Source organism: Coffea arabica, chromosome 2e (assembly GCF_036785885.1).
Source record: "Coffea arabica cultivar ET-39 chromosome 2e, Coffea Arabica ET-39 HiFi, whole genome shotgun sequence".
NCBI classification, from domain to species: domain Eukaryota; kingdom Viridiplantae; phylum Streptophyta; class Magnoliopsida; order Gentianales; family Rubiaceae; genus Coffea; species Coffea arabica.
The window spans coordinates 22,069,396-22,093,586 of NC_092313.1; the positions used below are offsets into that span (position 1 = coordinate 22,069,396).

The window sequence follows — 24,191 nt, forward strand, 5'->3', positions numbered from 1 at the left end:
AGTGAAATAAATAAAATTTGGAGTCTCTAGTGGTCCTAAACGAGGAAAATATGGTGCACCAGTACTGTCATTCATCCCTATTGTAGAAAACAATAGTATGAATTTCAAAAAAACAAATTAAGGGGTTCATGTCGTATCATTCACTGAACGTACAACGGTCATCTAATGGAAATAATATTTAGCGTGTTTGGACAAAGTATTATTTGAAATAATTACTGTAGCACTTTTTTGTGATATGATGTGATGTATGTGAGATAAAAAATTAGTCGAAAATATAAAAAGGTAAATTGAAAAATGTGTTTATGATGCAAGCGATATATTATTTGAGATAAATTTGCAATCCAAACACACTCATTAATATCATTTGATCAATGGTGTATTAGTTTCTTTGCCCTCATAATTTTAAGAATTTTTTTTGCGCGTTTTCAGTATTATAATAATGCTGAAGAGTTTACCACCGGGCAAATTATAATAATGTCCAAACTTCTCCCCCCAAAAATCAACCTGTGGAGAAGAATGAATGGGGGAAAATAAATCAACTTGAAAACATATACATAATAAAAATACATGCACAGTGGGGAAGGAACCTAGAGGACTTGACTCCGGGCAGAAAGGTAATAATAGTAAGTGCAGAGGATAGGTGCCCGCCATTTAAGGCTTTATTAACCGTAGGGTTAAATAAAGATTGGGAACCGAGAAAAGGCTTACACCCCCTCTTAACTGTGACAACTACAGCTGAATGAGTGAAAGCTAATCACCCCATGCACACGTCCCTTTCTCACTCCTTTCCCCCACCTCTGCCGCCTCTGCCCTCCCTCCCACCCTCTTCACCCCACTCTCTCTCTCTCTCCCTCCCTCCAAATACAAACATAAAACACACGCATCCATCGGGAATGCCAACCTTACATTTCTCTATCTCTCTCTCCCCCACGGCTCTTGTATGATACATCAAACAATTTGTACAATTTAAGTACAAAAGGTTTAAAAGTAACAATAAACAAAAGAAAAAATTGACATCCAAAAGAAAAGGAAAAAAGAAACTACTAAGACCCTTTTTGAATCGAAGGAAAGTTGCACAGAAAGGTGAAGTAAAAGAAAATTACGTAAAAGAAAATGAAAATGAGGTTTCCATACATATTTAGTTAATTAGTAAGAAAAATATCGAGAGAATATAAGAAATTAATGACGGTCATGAAACTTTTGTGAGTAACGGACTGTTTTCCTTCAAAATTTTACAAATTTTGCTGCATACAAAATACAGGAAAGTGCAGAAAATTGCAAGAAAATTTTTCAACATTCCTACCAACCAAACATACATGAAGGAGACAACGATTAACTTTCCCATATTAAACACTACCTAATAGTACTTGGGAGATGTTCAATTAGTTCCCATTAATTTGTACGAATCATAAACTTCACTATGGACATGAGGCTTTATCATTCCCCCAAAACTTGTTTGGTTTGGAAATGGAATGCATTTCATATTATTATTATTATTATTATTTACCTTTCCACCTTTAATTACTAGGTACAGGATTTGAACATGAAACTAACGGTAGAGAAGATTTTAAAAGATCTTCCTTGACTACTGGGACATTTTAATTTACTTATGGTTTATTAAATTTGAAATCCAAATCATAAGTGGGAAATGATAGTTCGGACACTTTTTTTACTACACTTCATTTACGTTAAATGATTCTATAATGATCTATTACATACTAAAGGGACAAGATGTAACGCTTTCATCCACGTTAATTTTGATATTTAATTCAGGCCATCATACCAATTTACTAAAGGAAAATATCAAGATTACAGACAATCCGAGAGGAGAAAAATTTCTCAGTCTGGATTAACTATGCGATAAACCTAGTATTTAACTAATCCAATAATGCTAATTGGACAAATAAGGGTCTCATAATTTGTTTTGGATAGTAGTTGATGTCAAATGAATGGGTTCCATAATTTTATTTGGAACACTTTCATTGCATCAATCAAAGACCAAATATTAGACTCGCCAATTAATTAATCTAAATCTGGATAAAATTTCTCAAAGTTACAAACATCTTTCAAACATTAATAGCGTTCTAATATAAATCAATCTCTTAATTTTATTTTGATATATACACCCTCTCAAAGTTGAACATTCTCTCGACTTATTGTATGTGTAATTTTGAAAATCACAGTGTCTCTGATGCAGCTATTGTTGTTTACCAAATGAATAAGATTTTTATTCACAGTCAGCGTATAATTTTTTTTCCCCTTAATTTCTTTTCTCTTGGCTTTTCTTTTAGTGAAATGGAAGTGCTGGAAAGGACAACCAACGAAGCAAATTTGCCGAGGCATTACCTACTGGGGCAAGAGAGGTCAATGGTTTCTAATCTTTTTTTTTTTTTTTTACAACAACGATAACATTTATATAATATAATCTATCCTAATCTAAGGAAGTTACTAGATCAAAGGGGTGTTTTGCCACTTCCTTTGGATTTTGTTATCGGGTTAGACTATTGTAATCCTCTCACTCGGAATGTAAGCCTGATTATACGCATTACGCCATTTCATGCAGTAGTACTAAGAAATAGCAGTGTAAATCGGACTTTTTGAGTCGAGTTTCAGCAAGTTCAAACTCTAACTCACAAGTTATATGGATTTTTGGGGTTTCGGGCTCATATTAAAAAAAGTTCAAACTCAACTCATAATATTATATGAGTTTCGAATTCAAATAGGGTTTGTCACAAACTCATAATTAAATACATAATTATATATAATATATATTTTATAATTATAAATCAACACAAATTTACATATAAATTATTAACATTTTATGTCGTAATATGTACTAGTATTCAAGGCACACACTAATGTGTGTGCAACTAAGAGAAAAAATATTTGTGAAATATTCTGAGTATATTTATTAAAATCATTTTCAAGAAAATTGGTTTTATATTTTGAAAATACATATGTAAAAAATTCACCAAAATAAAAGTTATAAAAAGTAGTTATTTGATAGTTATTTATAACCATAATTGGTTGTTGCTAATTAAAATTAAAATTTACTAAATAATTTAAAAAATAAAATATGAAAAAAAACACATATTAGTTGGTAAAAATTTATATTGGTAATGAATAGTTATCAAAGATAGATAGATTGTTATTTATACCAAAAGTTTCCTCATCATTAAGGGTAGATTAGGAAGTATATAAAGCGATAGATTTTTGTTTACTCAAAACCCCTTCCTCTCCCTTTATATATAGTATATATAGTATAGATGATTATAAATTGTAAATATTATTATATATATTTTACATATATAATTATACTCATATATGGATCGGACTTTAATCGACCCTGAGCCTAATATGACCCAACCTTAGCTCACATTTAGTTCAGCTTTAATATTTAAACCTATCTCGACCCGGCCCTTTAACAATCCTTTTGAGAAAGCAGATTTCTGTACCTTGTTTTGTCAAGGTCGCAAAGAAACATTGAAGAAAGTGTACACAAAAAAAAAAAAACTCAAATTAAAGAAGGTTAGATCAAATTCTGGTTCTGAATCGTTTGAGTTGGTTGAAATAACAATGGTTGGGCACGCGCCCAAACTAAACACGCTGGGATGACTAAAGAGGCTTTATTTGTCAATGACCCCAAGCAAGGGCTCGAGCAAAGTATTTTCTACTTTTCAAGTACCTAAACCTCGAAGGACCTCTATTGGAAACGAACAATACCGCTAGATCAAGAGAATAATATCCTGGCCCCAAACCACTAAACTGTGTAGCATTCAAAGGAAGGCACTGATAGATCAACCTGGGATTATAACCTTTCCAATAAAACATTACTAAAGCATGACTTAATTAGTTCCAACTTGTCGGGAATCTGAATATACAAGGGTCGCTTTGGTAAAGGGCACGATTAATGCAAGCTTGAATGAATCAATAATGTGCCTCTAACTTCACTAATCAAAGTTTCTAATGCGTGAGATTGATGAACTCTCCAAAGTACAAGGGAAATATGGGTTAATATCCTTAAATTATAGGGATAAAAGACGAAAATATTGTTTGAGAGGTTAAGCGCAATGTTTAGTTGAAACTTCTATGAGCGTAATTCAGTTTAGCTTGTAATTTTCAAATTCACAAGTATATAACTTCATTTTTATTTCCAACCTCTTATCTCAGGTATATATCAAACTTGAGTTATAATATCTGCAGGCTTCAAAGTACTGTAACCATTTTTTGATCTCACATATCCACTAAACTATTGCGCAAGGTTTTTTTTTTTTTTTGGTGACAAAAATGAAATATTCAGGTTTGGCTCTGTACGAGTTATAAAATCAGCTGTTACATAGTGGGTTGGGTCGGACCCCCCCCTCTTTCTGTGTCTCTCACTCTCTATCTCTCTGAGTCTTTCAGCTTCCTTTTAGTATTTTGTCTTGATAACTCAAAGAAAACATTCAGAAGATCAGATCCAAGTGGTTAATCTGTCCATCAACCCATCCCTCCACATATCCAATCCCATATATACTTCGACCAGTCATTCCATCAATCAATCAAATCAAGAAAACACACACACTCACAGGCTTAGCATCCATCAAAAAGAGAAGCAAGAAAAATGTCCTCTTCATCTGCTTTTGCAACACCGGACCACCACCACCTTGCTGCTCCCCCCACGGAGCAGCTCTGTTACGTCCATTGCAACTTCTGTGACACTGTCCTGGCGGTATCACTCTCCCCTTTCTGTTCTTTTCCCTCCTGTCTTCTGTCTCCACTCTCCTGATGAAATGAGTGATCGATTCTACTTTTATCAACAACGCTTTTTTGGTCTACGATACATGATTATATTTCAGCTTTCCTGGCCAACCCTTTTCTCAGCTCATGATTTCTTGTGATCTTCCTTCCTCTTTCTTGTGTTCTATTTTTTTTCGTTGTTGTTGCAGGTGAGTGTTCCTTGCACTAGTTTGTTCAAGACTGTAACTGTTCGATGTGGGCATTGCACCAACCTTCTGTCTGTGAACATGCGGGGCCTTCTCCTTCCCAGCGCCAATCATCTTGGACATTCATTCTTTTCACCTCAGAATCTTCTGGTAAACGTGTTTATAGTCTCAAGTTTATTTGAGTTTTTGTTTTCCTCTGGATGTGACAGCATACGTTGACAACCTATTTATTTTTCTTTATTGTTATGCTTCCCAAACATTTGATTTGAATTTAGGGTTTTGATGCTTGAGCAACATATTCAATCTTAAATGTTTCTCCTCTAAAGCAAGAGATAGATGCTGCAGTTTTCTCCAGTCTACATTTGTAGTTTCTTGCCCTGATGATGTTTTCTTGTTGATCTTGAATTTTTGGGTTTCCTTTTCAGGAGGAACTGAGGAACACACCTCCCAATTTGCTGATCAATCAGCCTAACCCAAATGAGTCACTCATGCCTGTCCGAGGAGTTGATGAGCTTCCCAAACCTCCTGTTGCTAACAGACGTGAGATCATTGCATTCTTCTTCATTTTCTTCTGTAATGATATACTGTCTACCCACGAATATCACAAGTCCAGAATTTCAAGATTCTGCTTGAACGAAAATATGTTTATTAGCACTTCTTTGACTGTAAAAGTTGCGTAAAAACAATGTCCAACTCTGGCCTTTCCTGGAAACAGCGATCTTTTAGCTGATTTAGGAACAAGTTCCTCTTTTCCAAACCTTCTGTTTGAACTAACTTTTGAAACGTTTACCAGCTAACAGTTTGAAGACTTTCTTGTCTGTGGACAAAGAGGGAAGCATCTTTAGAACATTTTACTCGTGCCTCCCCTTTTTATTCCAGTTTTCCACAAATATTTAGTACATAAGGAAAGCCAAGTTTGAACTTGCATTTATTCGTTAGTTGCATTGTTCGTCAACAGCTCTTCTGGCATCAAGGAACCACCAACCCCTTTTGTCCAGGGAATTTCGATTTTCTTACTGTTTTTTGGGTTTCAAGTAACTTCATTTGAGCTCTAACTTGTTTCTCAATTCCAAGTTATTATTTCCAGTATTTTTTTGACAAGATTAATCCGTTTTCACTTTTTCTTTTCACATATTTTGAATTGCTATTATTTCCTAAGATGGACTATGGGTTGAAGGGTTTATTTATTTATTGTTAATGTGGGGGAGGGGGTGTGTGTACACCTGTGACTGACTGTATAAAAGCTAGAAACTTGTCTCCCGGAAATCAAGATGATCTAGAAACAGTAGAGTAGATTCCAAGGATGAAAAGATAGATAGATCATTAGATAATGATGAAGTGAAGACTGAAAAGAGGGTGAGAGAGAGAATGCGGACCTGAGAGATAATGAAAGCAGCAGGCAGCAGACTTGCCTCTTTCACTCTACAGAAAGAAAGTCAGCTGCTAATTAAGCCAAAGTGATTTCTATTCTTTTTTCTCTTTTTTGTTTTATAATAATACTTACTAGTTTCTTTCGTTTGTCTTGGTGTCTATGTCTTTGTTCAGCTCCGGAGAAGCGACAGAGAGTGCCATCTGCTTACAACCGGTTCATCAAGTAAGTACTCAGTACTGATAGCTAGTATTTAATAAACGGAATGTTACATATTTGCACACTCAAATCACGCGAGTGAAATAACATGATGAATATATCTTGTTATTCTTCTCCTCTTGGTTAATTTACCTGGACTTCACTCGAGCAATTGTTTAATCATATAATTAGATCATGAGGAATGAGAATGTTTTTGACTAAATTAATCCATATATGTAGCATTCACAGATGAAGGGATAGACTGATGAAGGTTCATATTTAATAACTACTGCAGGGACGAGATCCAACGTATCAAAGCTGGAAACCCTGATATAAGCCACAGGGAGGCCTTCAGTGCAGCTGCAAAAAATGTGAGATCCAAGAGAAAAAGGGAGCAAAAGGGGGGGGGGGGGCTTATGAAGGCCTTGCTCCCACTATTCCTATATGTCTCTCTTAGCCCTTCTTTATGTTTTATTTTTTTCATGTAGCTAGCTACCACCTAGGGTTACCTTCCTGCTGGCTAGGTGGTATTGTTTTGATTTTGCCATTTCAAAGAATTTTCTTCTCCCCCTTCTCATATGTGATTTCTGGGTTCATTTTGTTTTCTTCCTCAGTGGGCCCACTTTCCACACATTCACTTCGGACTCATGCCTGATCAACCCGTGAAGAAATCCAATGTGTGTCAACAGGTGACCCCCCAACAAAAAACCCTAAATTGGATTTTTCTTCCATTACAGACACTTTCAAATATGAGCATGTTGTCAACATATTTTTACAGCCCTTTTATAAGTAACTTCTTCCTTTGTCTTTTCTTGTTGAAATGTGTAGGAAGGAGAGGATGTGCTGATGAAAGATGGATTCCTTGCTCCTGCCAATGTTGGGGTCTCTCCCTATTAAGCATGTCAAACTTATTATGGTTTTATTATTAGTCTGCCTCTTTATTCTAGCTATCCTTAATTAGTAGTCTAATGTTAGGGTTCCAGTACTTATGTTGTCTCCTTTAAGAAGACCTCTGAAAAGTTCGGGTTATGACCTAGGTTCAATCTTATGGGATGGAGAGGATTTTGGATGTCAATGTGGTAATGGTTACAGTTAAATCTCTCTTAAAACCCATTTTCAAATGAAGCTGCTCCTTTCTGTTGATGTCTATAATGCACATTTGATATCTGTTAAACATTTTTGTTGGCCCATCTTACTCTCTATACTTAAATTATCTACACTAACCTTTACTTTTATTTAGCATCTAATCAGTCTGCTGCTTCAAGTTTCCCCAAAGGAAAATGGTCAAATAACTATTTTACGAAGCTAAGTAAGTTGTTTAATTATGTCTTCTTGCTTAAACGCGAGAAGAGAGGGGGCCTAGCTTGGAGTAATTTACGTCAAGAAAAAACAAGTAGTTTAGTGAGGAGAGAAAAGAAGAATGATGTTTAGGATTCGAAGTAAAACTACATAAACATTTTTTTTGACTTTTGGAAGTAGAGAATAAAAGATAAGAACGAAAAGATTATAAATGAGTCATCTCACATGAAATATCTTTTCGATATTGGAAAAGGATTGGAATTCGAATAGAGAATAGAAGGTAAGAAGCATTTGTTTCTTTTCCTACCTTTCATATTTCTTAAACAAAATAAATTCGAGTTATATATCCTGCCAAACCTCTCTTCTCTTCCGTTTCACTACTCAGCTCCCAACCATGCAGTATCTCATTCAATATTAAAGTACAGGAACCGTATCATTTCGCAGTAAGAGAAACTTGTGCAGAAAACATAGTCAAGCTATGCTTTCATCTTGAAATCCAAGCGGAAATTCGAGAGGTACAACTGTAATAATTTCGTAATTATTGCTGCCTACTAGAGCAAAAGAAGCTTATCAGGGGGTAAAAGACAGCACCTCCTCTGAGAATGTGAACCTCTGCAAGAAAATACATGAATGAATAATGATCAAATATAAGTCAAGTATGCAGCTGTACGACAATATATTGCCGTTGGCAGTGTTCATTAATGGCACATCGTGGAGAGTGTTTTAGAATTAGTGTACGAAGCAATGAGTTCTGATGGATCAATTGTCATTTAATGGTCCAAAAATAGAGAGTTTTCAACATGGAATAGTTGATTAGATAATAAAAAATCTGGCTGAAATATAAAGATGAGTGGTCAAGTTACTGGAGGCTATGCCTTTTGGGGCCACATATATCAGACGTCGACCTCTGTTCAGCGTGCATGTTTGTGGTTACTATTACTTGGATCTACAAACTTCAAGTTACACCAAAGAACTTACAAATGCTAAACAAGAAAAAAGAAAAAAGATCCTCTATTTGCCCTTTGGAGAAAATGCTGTGGCGCTTAAAGTTTCGTTTCATCCACGGTTATGGTTGATTTAAGCATATATGTCTTTGGACACCATGTTTAGATTTCATCAAGGATTATGGATAGAGGCTCATAAATTGGGAATTTTGAAAATACAATTTTTGCCTTTTCTGAATAGGTTTTTCTATTCTTTTTTTTTTTTTTTGGAATTTTCTATTCTGTGTCTTGAGGACATAAATTAAAACACCTGAACAACATATATATAAAAAAAAAATTGTAAAATTATGAGTTATCCACCTACTGCATGCACTTTCTCAAAGAAATGCACACTTCAACAGCGAAGGTAGTATGGATTCCACCCATGTCCAGCCGTACATACTCAACGAATCTTTGATGAATAGAAGTTTGTGAATGATTAAGAAAAATTTCTTTTAACTAAAGTTGCTCCTCCGAATATGTGTGTGTATATATATATATATATATATATATATATATATATGTATATATGCATGTATATAAAAGGATATATTTCAAACCTCCCAACAGGAAAGGAAGAAAGGAATAGGGAGAGAAGGATTTGAGAATTGAACAAAAAATCTCTCGTGTTTACTTGATTAATCACTCTACTGGTTAAGCCGAGCTTTTGGGAAAACTCTTATACATACCTATACATGTGCCTTTATTATATATGGATCCACAGATCCAGCCCTGTTAGCATTGATTTGGATTAAGCAAAGGAAACATTAAGGACTTCAGAAGATTTGCTGCCTTGATTTTTGTGTATGTTGCTTTTCTGTTTAATAAAGATGGGAAAACTTCCATATTAAAAAAAAGGGATAATTTCAGAAACGTCCTCTGAAGTTTCTAACTATTTCACTTAGTTTTCTTGAAGTTTTAAAAATTATACTTACCTCCCTTGATTTGACACTTTGGTAACCAAACCTTAAAATAAAGTAAAAATTTTAATAAATACCCTAAAATGCCCTTATCTTATAAAATTTAATTCATTCTTCTAAACAATTGTAAAGTAATTTGACACAATTAGTTAAAAAAAAAGAGTCTCAAGTTTTTCATGCCAATATTTGTTATTTAATAATCAACAATAACAATAAATCTTTTACTATGATAAGCTATTTTTGTAGTGCTTTATTGAGAATATATATTCTTTTTAAGATAGAGAAGAAAGTGTTATCTTGTGTTTTCTAAGTTTATGGATTATTTTTTTAGTAAAAGTTTATGGAGTAGTTTAGTGATGGAAATACCATAGTTTGGTAGCAATTTTGGGCCATTTTTTTTAAATTATTATTGATTAATTCTTGATTTTGATACAAAAAAAAAGAGTTACAAAAAAATTGGATGATATTAAAAGTCATAAAAAAATTACTAGTTTAACGTTTATTCTGGATAAATATTAGCAACAATATTCATAGTTTTTCTATACTTCTAATGAAATATAAGAGAAATCAATAAGAAGGAAAAAGGAAAAAAAATTATAAAACCCATCTTTTGTATAAACATGGCAACAAGAGAGTTTTATTAAAATATTAAGGTTAGTATTGTCATTTTAAATGGGTAAGCGAGGTAGGTGTAATTTTTGAAATCTTAAGGGAGCCACATGAAATTATCAAAAACCTCAGGGGAGGTTTCTGAAATTATCCTGTGGGGAGAACTTAATTTGTCAGGACGTTTAATTGTAAAAATCTGTAAATTGAAGAGAAAACATTGATCGAAATGCTGTTTCATGCAAAACTTTGCTGTCTTAGCCGAACATGAAATGCAGGAAAGTACCACTGTGCCAAAAAAAAATGATAATAATAACAAAGTCACTCATGATGAAGAAAAGAAAAAAAAAAGAAAAGAAAAAAGAAACAGCCTTAATTGATCTGAAGATATTTGATCGATCACTCACTGGGCTACTTGATATTATCGTGTTTCGATATTTGTCATAAATTTGGTTGCCATATAATTGCTTTCAGAAATTTGGTTGCCATATTTGGATTGCAGTTTTTTACGAAAAGATTTTTATGTTCTTCGAGAACATATTTTTTAATTTTTTTTATTTTATATATATCAAATCGCTATTACATTTTTTTTTTTTTATAAAAAACGCTAGAAAATAACAATTCAAACGGGTTTTTTAAACTTGCACTTACATAAAAAATCGTAACCGTTCATCAACCTTGAGATAGAACTTAAGACGATCCAAAGACAAGTCTGCACTTATATCGGATGAATGTTTTCTTGTTTTGATTCTTATACATTTCTACTCCTAATTCTCAAGCTGGTTGAGTAGCTTTGACATCGAGCAGTCTATGTTGCTTTTCACAATCTCGTACCTAATAGGAAAAGGCCTAGCATAATCATTAACATCTTTCCTTCCTCTCATTATGGTGAGAAACTAAGTATTTTTTGTGCTTTATTGGACGTAATAGGCTTAAAATTGAGCTTTCAAAAAATTTTTTTTTGGGGGGGGGAGTACAATGATGAACGAACCTTTTCATTCGAAATCGTCTACGTGCAAGAGTCCATTTCTTATGTACAAAAATTGAAGCAATCCATATAATTTTTAGTCCTAAATCTTGATATAAAAATTGAACTCACCAACCTCAATTAAACACATCAAATGTCTCCAAAATGAATAGTTTAGACTTGTCATTATCTTAATTTGTGATTGCTAATTGACCCAAGTTGATCAAGTAAAATGTCGTCATCCGCATGCAATCCGGATAAACCAAAATCTTTTAGCTTCCCCGAATTAACTAGTTCATGAAGTTGTGTCAGAATCTATAGTCATCATAAGCTAGTTTTTTCGGCAGAATGGGTTCTTCGTTTTTAAAAATTTTTCTCTTTTTTATACTCTCACAAGTTCTGAAACACCCAATACAAACACTAAAAAGACGATCATGAATGTTAGTTAAACAACATGGTCTGTACACACTTTGAGGCACATATTTAAGTGTTGAATCTGAATGTCATGGTATTGAATTCGTGTTGTCAAACAGAAGACAAGTACATCATAACCATCCTAGGATGCCGACCAAGCACGAGACGCTTCTGTAAATGAGCTGCATTCCTGAATTGGTATTAGGCTATTCACGTCCACCCCTCTGGACCCATCTTCTTCAATTCCTCATGTTCAATCTACCTACCTGAACTAAGTACAAAGCATGGCTTTTGATCAAGCTCTAGTACCTTTTATCTCTGCTTTGTTTGACTAGCAACTGTTGCGCAGCTGTGCACCATAAATTTGGAACCTTGCAACATGCTTTCAATCATTCCTCTAATTTCATATCATTGCCCTCTCAACCCACATTAGGATACAGTCATCCAATGACTACGCGCGATGAAAGGTAATCCATCACCATCTTACAATGCCTAACTTTACAAACTTTTTGTCTACGGAGATTTGATGGCTCACCATTTTGTCAGAGTAACTTTTCTCAAGGAACTCTATGGCAGAGGCCATTCTCCTGTGAACATCAACCAAGTAAAAAGAAATGGGCAAGTATCTTCTTACAGAACACAACCCAAGGCATCAGCGAAAAAACTCCACAAACCAAGGCTTCGTAAAATAGTCCAGACCCTCGAGCATGGGCTCTGCAAGATCTGAATCTAGTGCCAGGCATGATCATTAACCAGGGCTTCCTGGTCCACAAACCTGCGACAAACCAGCTTGTGGCTGCCTTATTAACTACTTCACCTCCAGGCCCACAAAGCTTGTCTCGAAGGCATGAATGAGCAACTGTGACTAAGCACACTTAACAATTTGATAATCCACCAAATGTTACTCATCCTCCATACTGAGCTGTTGCTTATAGTCTTTGATTTATACCTAGGACCCTTTAACCAGTAGAAGTGAAGAACTGATTGAAGCGCTAAAATTTCAAGGTAAGCGGAAAAAGGCATACTACCGACTCATGCTTGAAAGATTATGTATACAGCTGCTGGGATATACGTTAGCAGGAGCAGATTGGATTTTATTTACTTGCTTCTTCCGGCAAGCACAAGAATCATTAACAAAAAGAGACATGGCTGAACATTTTCAGACATAATTTCAAGGGGAAGTGCAAACGTTATTAGGCTTGAACTGTGACTGACAAAAGAGCAGGACAAGACGAACTTTTAGTTTCTAAATTGCCATTTACAGCAGCATCAAAAGTTACAAGGCAGAGTTGTGTTGAAAATGATTATCCAATGAGACTCCACTGCTAAATTAGTAGAATTTATCAATCTAAATGAGGCATAAAGATAAGGAAAAATCAACCAAGCAAGGAATTTCCTACGATGAAAGAACACGGTAGTACGTTCCCGCTCTTGACAGATGTAATTTGCAAAAGAACAGGTTAAAAATGTGCATGTTGCATGACGTCAAAAGGGCTCCTACCAAAGGTTAATTAACAGAATCAGTTCCAGGTTAGATAAAATCATTCCAGAGCATCAGACAGGAAAGCGAGTATCCATGGATGAGGCCCTCACAATGTGCATTTCCAGTTTTCAACTCAAGAATGTTCATCAAACACCAGCAGTTAACTTGAGCTATCTCATATGGTTTTAGCTTTTACAAAGAATGAGGCTAACAAGTTCATCCCCCTTTTACCCTGGCTTCACAGTTGGATTAATCATCTTTCCTTTTGTATTAGGATGAAGGTCCCAAAATTGGAACATAATACTACCAGAAACTAGTATCATAGTCATATCCGCATATGTTAAAAGCCAGATGCAATAAGAATGAAACCATTGAGCTCTTGCACAACATGAAAAAAAAAAAAAAAGATTCACCAAAATCCGTGTAAAACAGAAGCCCTTCTTCTTAAAGATTCTAGAGAACCAAGTATAGAACCGCAGGTGGACCTTATAGTTATTTGAGATCTAATATAGTAAAGAGCGAATGAAGCAACAGAACACGCAGTATTTTCAGTGGAGAATTCATAAGAGCATATCATGAGTTTCCATTGACATGCATTCTTGAGGCATTTGCAAAGATTCTCTATCATGCTTGAACAGGCAACTGTGCGAGAAAGCTTTGTTCAAAAGACACAATACCACCACTTAAGAACAAGACTCTTAACTTCATTGGCATGGCAAGTAAGCATAACTTTTGCCAGTTGCATATCGATTGAATGACATCAAAATATTTGAAACATAGTAGCTATGATACCACAAGCAATCAGAAGCATTCACTATAACATTAGTATCGGCAACAGTTCAATCACTATACCATCTTTCATAACAAGAAAGTTATATACAAGTTGGATGTGTATGTCAGTCTCCTCCCACCCAAAAACCTTCAACTGAAAAAAAGAAACACATTAACTGATCTAATATGATAAAAGAAAAACAATTTCTTTACATCTACATCTACAAGAACTGGACACAACCACTAGTAACGAAGGAAGAAGACCTCTAAACAAGCAAACGCCTCTGGGCAGAGCAAATATTTGCAAAATAGCCAGTTAACCATGACAAACAGGCAGCTATGGTCCTCTTTCACATGTATACCACTAGAGTCCTCCTTTAGCACAGGCTGCAAGAGATTCAAACTTGAACTATGAAGAGTTCAGGATCAAGAGCTTCACCAATAAAACTGACAGCTCTTACCATGTGTCAGTCCCAGACAACCTTGAAGACATGGATTTCCTTTCTCTAGAGGCATTTTACTACTCTGTACAACTGGTTCCAGTTAGATAAACTTGAGATTGGACAACTGTCCTCCCAACTTTAAATCCTGGTACAACAGTGAAAGCAACCTTTCGTCTAGATTTCCCTGATGGACTAGTTTTTTGTGTGACATCTTCCATGTACACCATCGAAAAATCTACACCTCTCTCCACTTGAAATATCTCCACAATGGGATCAAACGAATACGCTAGCTTGTGTAGCAACCATGTTGAGCTAGCCATCCTAACAAATGACTCGTAGAAAACGCTCAATGATTTCCATGAATCCAAAACCGCTTCCTTCCTGTCAAAATTTCTAAAAACCGATGACTCCATTGTGGGATGAATCAACTGGTCATACTTCTGTTCGCAAAATCTTGAAAAATCACATTTCGAGTTCTTCCCTAGTACCTCCATAGGATTGCTCGAAACATGCTGAATTAATTGCTTCAAACAACCATCCTTACTAGGAATCGAGTTATTTCCATTGCACACAATTTCATTTCCATTCAACAAGAAATCATCCAAATCAAAACCCCGGAACATTCCCAATGATATATATGATAAAAACGCATACTTATAATGACCTTCTTTGGCATAATCAACATTAGAATACACCGAATTTGCAGCCATTGTCAAGTCCCACCCTGCTTTTCTCATCAAATCAATCAACAGCTTACTGAAACAATGCAATGACTTGACACAATCCCTTAACATAGACTCAAATACGCGAACTGTCAATAAAACTTCCGTTCCATTATTCAATTGTTCATTTTTTGCCACAAATCTTTTCTGTAAATTCGAATTGAAAACAACCATTTTATCCAAATTTTTCCTCAAATTCAAAACTTGATCATCTTTACATTCAATATCAGAAATTAACTGATTTACCATAGTCTCCAAGGCTCTGAGCTTGCTCTGATTCTCCTGCACCTGAAATTCCAAAAACGAACCCGCTGGTGCCTCAAAACTCCCACCTGGGTTCTTCCTGAAATCCCTGTAAACGTTCCTCAAATCAGTCAATTTCTGAAGAATCGAAACCAAAGTCTTATCTGCAGACTCAAGGCCATCTTGGTCAATTTTAGGCACATGGGCGGCTTGGAAATTTAAGTAGGAGGCCTCAAAGGATGAAATCGTGGCAAAGATTGATGAAATTAAGGTTTGGACCAAATGGGTTCGGTTAATTTCAGGTGAAAATGTAGGGTCAGGCTTCAAAACCACAACTTTTTGGTCAGGGATGAACTCTTCAGCTGAGTCCAAAAGAGTGAAAACGTCGCCCTCGGCGGCTGTTGTGGTTGTGGGGTCGTCTCCCTCCTCCGCGAAAAGCTCGAAAGTTTTGGCCTTGAAAGCCAGAGCAAATTTCTGGAACATCTCGGAAATCTGTGGTGGCCTAGCACTTGACGGCCCTTCCATTTCTACCATTTCCCAGCTAACAAAACAGTCAACATCAGTTTTTCTGTGTTCGTGTATTTCGGGGCGTTCTCCTTTTGCAGTGTATATGTGTGGGTGTTTCTATTAGTCTTTGTAGCCGTTATGTAATGTTGTGCGTTTCGGGGTGTTTCCTCTTTTTGCTCTGTGCGTTCTTATGTGGAGAGTGTGGGGGTGCTTTGGATGACTTAGAAGGAAGGTATGTGTGTGAGTTTGAGTGAATGACAAAGGCAGGCAGTAAAGTAGGCAAGTGGGACTTTTCCATCATTTTCTTTTGTTTTTCCTTAATTCCTAGAATGCCAAATGAAGTCTTGCACTATAGTTGTTACATTTACACTTATTGGCTGGAAGAAAATAAAAATTGATTGCAGGCAGAGTATTAAATATTTGCTAGCTATTTTCCCTTTTTATATTTGATGATTACTTCTTTAGTTTAGTTCTGTTGAATTTGGGAACTAACTGCACATTATTAGAATTTTGGGAGGAGAGACAGATAACGTTTTGAGAGGGTGGTGGTGCTAGGATGGCACGCAGTCGTTGTGGGGTTTCAGGCTTTCAGCTAGTGAGTGGCCGACCAATGAAAGACGAGGAAAAGTGTCTTGTGATAGATGAAACATGGTAAGGTTTGACCCAGAAAGACACTACGACTTTCGAGTTCTTGGCTTCTTGCAGGGGATTAGGTATGCAGATTGGCGGGGACACGGAGGTTTGGATTAATATAAGTGTATATACCGATAGATTTAAATATATTTTATGTCATTTTAATTTGAATCTAAACATTAAGTTATATATATCATATATCTAATATTGATAGTGTATACACTGATAGTGTATATAAAATTAATCCATATATATATCACGTATGACAGTGCATGAAAGATTTATCTGAAAAGTTTCAATGGATTAGTGGGGGGAAAAAAATGCCTGATCCATTTGATATGGTGAGATTGTAACTTCTTGCTTGCTGACTCAATGAATACAATCCCATGGTGCATTATTGCCTATTGTCCACAAAAAAAAAGACAAGTATTCATTGGGTTTGTCAATTTAAATATCTTTATTGACTTACCAGGCGATATTATATACAAGTTGTTGGTCAGTCAATGCGGTACAATTGACAACCTACTTATTTAATTGGAGCAATATAATAAATGTTCCAACAGAATCATGAACAACTATATATAGAATAAAAAAAAAGGGAAAAGATTCAGAAAATATTATTATTGTTGAATAAGAAGGATTAATGGATTACGTCACTGGACTCTTAACATGCAAATGGAGATCACAAACATCAAAAGCAAATTTGAGTGAAATTTTACCTTTCGATTATGGGTAATTATTTAATTAGAAGGGTCTCCAATTTATCCTTTTTCTGTTTTCGTGGCACCAACGCTTTGAAGAACTTTCATTGTATGGTATGTCAGTTAAACAAGTCTTCTATAACCTTGTCAAGTTAAGTGATCACAACAGTTTAAAATGACTTGGAATGTATCTTCTAAAGAACTTTGTGGTTGTTCGGATTCCTTCCGGAGGAACTTTTCACGCACAACACACACTGACGCTGAGAGAGTGAGGAGATTCTTTTCGTGAGAACGTATTATTCTCACGTTGCCTTATTCTTGGAGTAGGTAAAAGAGTTGTTAGAATGACTGAAGTCAAACATAGATCAGGTTGCAAAATTGAAACAGATGGTAACTTTGAAACCAGGACGAAGTTCTTGATGATGAAGCTGTTGCACTTTTATAATGCAGTGGTAAAAACAATCGTCCTTAGCTCTACTTGTACTCTGCACTCTCAAGTCTCAAGTCAACTTGGTAGAGTCCCAGAACTCAAAGTTGGCGCATCTTTATTTGTTTTTTTTCTTGAGGGAAAGGTCTACAACTCTACATCTGCATTGCTTTCTACAATATGTTATTGAGAAAGGGACGACCTCATCTCGGCCCAGGCGCATCTCCAGTCTAGTCTAGGAATATTATAGTAACTAATAAAAAATGAACAACGGCGACAAAGTTGACGACGAGTTGCATAATTCCAGATAATTTGCAGTACAGTAATGGGGTTGGAATATAAATAATGGAGATTCGTTATCTTTGTCGCAGACCATTTCCCAGCCGGTAATGATGATGATGATGCCTTCTCATGGTTGTTTGCATGCGGACTGACTGCTGGGCCTCAGTCCTAACTCTCAATGTGATCGCACGCACATCTTCGCATGGGATCCAAATCCCACCTATATATTCATGTATTTGTGTATCTACTTGCTTGCTTCTTCTCTTTATCAAGAAAAAAAGTATGGATGATTTCGATTCCGATGATCGCCGTATAAAATCACGATATCTTCGAATCTTTAGGTCGTTGGTTTAAAAAAAAAAATAGTTACGAATCATTTGCGAACAAAATCTTCACATTAACATTGAAATTCAACCACATAATCATTTATGCAAAAATAATTCATTCTTAGGGTTGAGCCAACAACATGTGTTAGCATCTATTTATTTGCTATACCAACATGGATTTGATCCTCTTCATGAATTATCAGAAAAACGACATTGGTGACGTATAGTTATAATGGTCATCTGGCATTAATGCTCTCGTGCCCACTAGATTTATAAAACGTGAAAATTTCGTTTGGTTTTCGCCAAGTACTTTATATTCATGGTTCATGTTTCTAGCAGGCAGGAGTAAATCACCTAGTCATTTTGGTAAATCAAGATTGGTCTGATATTTGCTTTCAAGAGCGTGTATCTCTAGATCTTGCTTCAAGCGTTTATACTGCTAGTGCAGAATTATAATTAGAAAAGAGAACAAGTTTTAAAATTGTATGTTAAGATGATCGATCTAAACTTTCAAGGTTTTCTTTTTCACTTTGTTACATATTTAAGCAAATCCATTCATCTTTTCATGAAATTTTCCCTTACGATTTTGGAACTATAATGGTCATCAAACAAACCTCAAACCTCTTATTCAGATAATAATAAACCACTAAAGGTTGTTTAACAGATCAAAATATATTGCCGTACGTACCTCTGAAATTGTCCTGACGAAAACCATAATAACGATTGGCAAATGGCCAAATGCAAGTAGAATGGAGTGGTAACTCATAAAGGAAAAAAGCATGCTTTTTCACAAAAATATCCAGCAAAAATTAGCAGCCTGTGTGATCTTGTAAAGAAGATTGCCAGATCGAGGAAAAGGATTTCTCATTTCTCGGCTTCGTTGTCCGACCGTGGTAGGCGAATAGCAAAAGGTTTCTCAGCTTTGTACTGACGTGCGGCCACATGCTTGACAAATCGGTACGGCCTGCAATGGCTTTTATTTTAGCTTGGCCCACGGAACGACGGCCATGATAGTGGATCAGACTTGTCTCCGGGGGCTAAAATTTAGGGTTATTATTACTTTATCCCCTTAAACTATATCATTACTATCAGTTTATCCCCTGACGTTATCTTTTAATCACTTCACCCCCATAAGTAATTCAACTCAACATGTTAAGAAATTTTGGACAAAAATACCCTTTTATTCCATATCATTACTACACTGTTACTGCATAGAACTTCACACTTTATTCTTTTAAATTATAGTGATATAATCGATTTAATTCCTAACATTATTTTCTTAGCATTTCACTTCATCGTTAATCTAACTACTATGGTCAAAAAATTTTAAATATATTTACCCTTATATATATAATTAAAAATAAAAATTTTAGAATGATTATTCTTCTTTTTTTTCACTTTAAGAGATCCAAAAATATAAAAATAAAAGGATTTTCTCAAATTTCTTTTTTCACACTTATTAATACTATGAAAAGAAAAATAAATAGGGAAGAAAGAGACAGAAAATTAGATTTTGCAAAGAAAAAAAAAGTCTAACATTATCGTATTAATTTAAGATTGTTGGAATTAGGATTGAAATCTGGTGGTAAAAAGTAAAGTGAAATAATTGTAAAATAATAAAAGTATTTAATTCTTTCTTATTTGTATTTTCTAAAAAAAGAATTAAGCTCTCTCTCTCTCTCTCTATCTCTCTCTCCCCCTCTCCCTCCCCTTTCCGATCTTTCTATTTTTTTTAATATTAATAAGATTGTCAAAAAGAAAGAAATTAATAATTTGACTTTTTTTTCTTGATATTAAAGAGGAGAAGAGCCACTCTAAATTTTTTATTGTTTTTATTATACAAATAAGAGGGTATTTTCTTTTAAAATTTTTTAACTTGCTAAGTTGGTTTAATGGTGGGGTAAATTGTTTAAAAAATAACACTATGGGGTAAATTGATATTAAAACTATAGTTTATGAGGGTAAAATGATAATAACTTTGAGGGCTAAACTTGTCTTTTTACTTTAATTAACAAACTCCGTTAATTTTGACCGTTAGTTTTGGGGGTAAAGTGACTAAAAGATAACGTTAAGAGGGAATTGGCACCGAACATTAAGGGTGTAAAGTGATAACAACCCTAAAATTTAGCGTAAAGACTAATTAGCTGAAGGCATAAGCGATCCAATCTTCCTAATATACATTTACTAGTGGGAAGGGCACACCTTATGTATGTATGTGCAAATCAAAAAGAAATTTTTTTAAAAAAATATATTAAATTTTTTAGTAGTTATTGGAGGTTTTGTTTCAAAAATATGGATGGAAGAATTGTAATTTTCTTTCTATTTTTTTTAAGAATAGGAAATTGTCGACAATTATTACTTCATTGGAAGTTTTGTTAGCCTAAAAAAATGGAGGTATGTGTATGTTTTTGTGTGTGTTTATTGTAGTGATTGCTATGTAGGTGTGAAAAGTTTAATAGATAAGATGTAGATAAATAATAGTGAATATTAGTAGGGCATATTTGACAAAACAAATAATGACGCTTTTTTTTTAATACCAAACCATGCTCAAACTTTATATATAGAAAGATATATATGGTTGAGATTTCAATATTTAAAGGTTTGAGTTTAAGTCCTCTTTACCTCTCTCCGCTCGTTAAATTTCATTCTTTTCCTGTTAAAAAAATTATTTAACAAAAAGAACACACACACATACACATAATAGGTTGGTTAATGCATACTTTCAGGAGTTGTAAAAAAATGAAAAAAAAAAGGAAGTATCATATGGACATAATGACATGTTCAATAGGCCACCAAGCTTATGTGCCAAAAAAAAAATGGTAACAATAACCATTAAAAATTTTGCTTTGTTTGGATTGTCATTTTTTTTCAAAACTTTTTTTGTATTTTCATGAACATATTTTTCAATCATTTTTTTATCTCATTACATCAAATTGCTAGAGTATATTTTTATGTTATTATCTTTTACGTGAACAAGTACACAAGTTATTTTGTTGTTTGGAAGAATTATGGGACTACAAATTCTAGTCTTTCCTTAACGAAGCTTGGGCTTACTAAACTTGTTTTACACTTTCCGGAAGGCAGACCTGACAAATCAGTCCTAGTGGAGGCCTAGAACTGACAAGCCCAAAAGAAACCTGAATTGAGAACCAATCTTGTGGCCCAACATTGGACTTCTGTGGGAGCTGCTATTCCTTCCAGGGACGGGCTTTCTTTCTTCCTAAAACAGGAGCATTAGTTTCCTAGAATAATTGAAGTCACAGACTCAGATTGGCCAAAAAAAAAAAAATTTTTTTTTTTTTATAGCATTAGACTATTAGTGTTAGACAGGTGAAGGGCTACCCATGAGAGATTTGCTAATAAATTCAAAGATAACCAACTGTTAAGGACTAAACAAATGTATGAGGGCATAAACCACAAACAACGTTACCAACTATTTACTTAGACGCACAATCACAGTAGTATTTTGAAATAATTATTGTAACATTTTTTGTGATATAACATATATAAAATAAAAAATAATTAAAAAACATGTTTGTAATATAATATTAATCCACATAATAAACAGAACTCATATGTGTTGGTAAGATGTTAACCCTTCACCCTTCGTCTGTCAAAGACTCTCCTGACCATCACATTACTAAACTTGGTAATGCTAACTTGACTTTAAGCAAGACGTATAAATTTAAGGACTTGCATTAGCCAGCTCTACAATAGGGTGGGAATCAGGTCGAATTTAAGCAAGAATCTCGACCCAAGCCGTCAATCCTTGATTCAAGCACCTTGAATAACATGTTAACCTCAACACGATCTAAAAATTTAAATGGGTTAATCTTCTTGATTCGAACATGACCCGTCAATTTTGCAGGTTATTCGACCTGTTTGCTTAACTTTTTTTATTTTTTCACTTTTTTGAGCTTCTCACCTAGTATGATGGACTTTTCGACAACGGAGTTTTCTTAAGAATATAAAAAAATTGCAGCCCAATCCTAACTTTCATATGTGTTGCTTGTAGCAATTTTTTGATTTTACCCTTTCTTAATTAAAAAATCATGAACAAAAGCAAAACTATGACATTTTCACAAATAAAATATCATGATTGCACTCTCGTAATGCTGATTGATAGCCTTGGTTAGTTTTTTCATTTATCTTATGCCTCCAATTTATTTATTAAGTTATGAGTTATACATTCAAATGGATCAAACGTGTCAACTCGTGATTCACCTGTTTGCTTGGTGAGTCTATTTAGATCTGACCTGATTTGGATTCAAGTTTGTAAAGCGTAAACTTATATCTACCAATTTCGTGATAGGTGTGTCAAATTGCCACTCCTACTTTTCACGGTGGACTTATTCAAGACGATAGATTGCTGCTGCCTGAAATAATGGTCAGATCAGATGGATCCAGAGTCTGCCCAATGCTAATGCTCCGTACGATTCTATTCAGATTCAGCCTAGCAAGTGCCAAGTAGCAAGTTCTTGAACTTACATGTTGTCTCTATCGGCCGAATTTTGGTTCTACTAAACTAGTCTATTATCTCTTCTCACGAAATTTTTTGCTAAATTATTACGGAAACAGATTAAATGTGCTTGGCTAGATTATTATTGAAAATGATTACTGTAGCATTTATGTAAAGTGATGTATACAAAATAAAAAAAAATAGTTGCAGATATAAAAATATTTAAAAATATGTGTATGATACAAATAAAATAATATTAAAAAATTATGACGTAATATAAGGTGAGATAAAATGATAGTTTCAAATTTTGAAAAAAAAAAATTTTGAAAACTGTATTTCTACTTAGCTTCTCATCTTTACACCTTGTTTATTTACTTGTATTTCTTTCGATTATGAAGCCGAAAAAAATTTCTACATGGGTTTGATTTCATACATGTTTTTTTTTACTCCTAATTAAAATGCCTACAAAGTTCGAGACATACGCACAAGATATATAAAGTCATTGAGTATGATTTCATTTTTGCGAGTTTCCATAATTTTTTCATACCAAATAAGTACCGTAGACCTAGCTTCAAATCCTCTGTCTCTAAAGTAGTTTCTGTCCCCTCTGTCTTTTATTTATACAGCTGCCACGTGTCTTAATCTTTTGCTAACCCAAACTCAAATAAATTTTAGATTAAATAACTATTTCTTGCAAACAAGTGAATTTTGGAATAACTAAAATTTAATTATAAACAAGAAAATATTACCTGTGACAATTGCATTGAGCACAACATACGTTGGCTATTTGGTTCCCATATGTTTAAACCATCTCTACTACCAGTAGGACCTTCATGCACATGCTTAAAAATAAAAAATATAAATGAATAATTATATCATCAAGACTCAAAAAAAATTATATCAGCATAATATCTAATTAAAAGCTTGCTTTTCATGCAAACAAACCATGGTTTATTTGAATTTGGGTTAACAAAAGATTAGAAATACGTGGCAGCTGTATAAATAAGGAACAAAGGGGACAGAGACTACTTTGAGAACAGAGGATTTGAAGCCCTGCCACCTCGCCTCATTCCTCCTTCTGTGTGAGACGTGCATTTGCCCGTTGTCATCTCTACCTCTCACCCAATTATTGTTTTATTGGAATCAATTGTTCAATGCCAACAAAATTGGCTATAATTACTCTCTAATTACTATAATTTATTTAACTAGACGGGATTTTAACATAGAACTGATAAGTATTTTGAGCATGACTGGACTTTCTGCGTCAAAAGCCTCACAGTTCTCGCAAATGAAACCTACCACATTCCACGACGAGTGCCTCCTAAGAGTAAGCCTGTCAACGGGCCGGGTCTAGACCCGGATCCGGCCCGAATCCGTGAAATTATTGCGGGTATGGGTAGGGATTTAATTCCGTTACCCGGACCCGGATTCGGATCCGTTTTGTCAAACAAAAAAATGGGTCGGATACGGAATATAATATTCCGACCCGTATTAGACCCGGATTCGGATCCGG

The 24,191-nt window shown here is 34.7% G+C and overlaps 2 protein-coding genes across 2 annotated transcripts; one reads left to right on the forward strand and one right to left on the reverse strand.

The window, feature by feature from the left end:
• Positions 1-4,449: 4,449 nt before the first annotated feature.
• On the forward strand, positions 4,450-7,635 carry LOC113731779 (axial regulator YABBY 1-like). The gene is made up of 7 exons (XM_027257206.2): positions 4,450-4,711; positions 4,929-5,075; positions 5,351-5,465; positions 6,471-6,519; positions 6,788-6,863; positions 7,107-7,181; positions 7,321-7,635. The coding sequence occupies exons 1-7, from the start codon at positions 4,604-4,606 to the stop codon at positions 7,387-7,389; spliced, it is 639 nt and encodes a 212-aa protein (XP_027113007.1). The 5' UTR covers positions 4,450-4,603; the 3' UTR covers positions 7,390-7,635.
• A 6,328-nt stretch (positions 7,636-13,963) lies between these two features.
• Positions 13,964-16,085, reverse strand: LOC113731777 (protein GRAVITROPIC IN THE LIGHT 1). The gene has a single exon (XM_027257205.2). It carries the CDS (start codon positions 15,875-15,877, stop codon positions 14,456-14,458), a length of 1,422 nt encoding a protein of 473 aa, XP_027113006.1. The 5' UTR covers positions 15,878-16,085; the 3' UTR covers positions 13,964-14,455.
• Positions 16,086-24,191: the final 8,106 nt, after the last annotated feature.

Excerpts from the sequence above, each read along its gene's own strand:
- LOC113731777 (XM_027257205.2), bottom strand. The coding sequence starts at position 15,877 with ATGGTAGAAATGGAAGGGCCGTCAAGTGCTAGGCCACCACAGATTTCC.
- LOC113731779 (XM_027257206.2), top strand. The coding sequence starts at position 4,604 with ATGTCCTCTTCATCTGCTTTTGCAACACCGGACCACCACCACCTTGCT. Across the intron at positions 4,712-4,928 it reads TCTGTGACACTGTCCTGGCG|GTGAGTGTTCCTTGCACTAG; the intron begins GTATCACTCTCC and ends TTGTTGTTGCAG. Across the intron at positions 5,076-5,350 it reads TTTCACCTCAGAATCTTCTG|GAGGAACTGAGGAACACACC; the intron begins GTAAACGTGTTT and ends TTTCCTTTTCAG.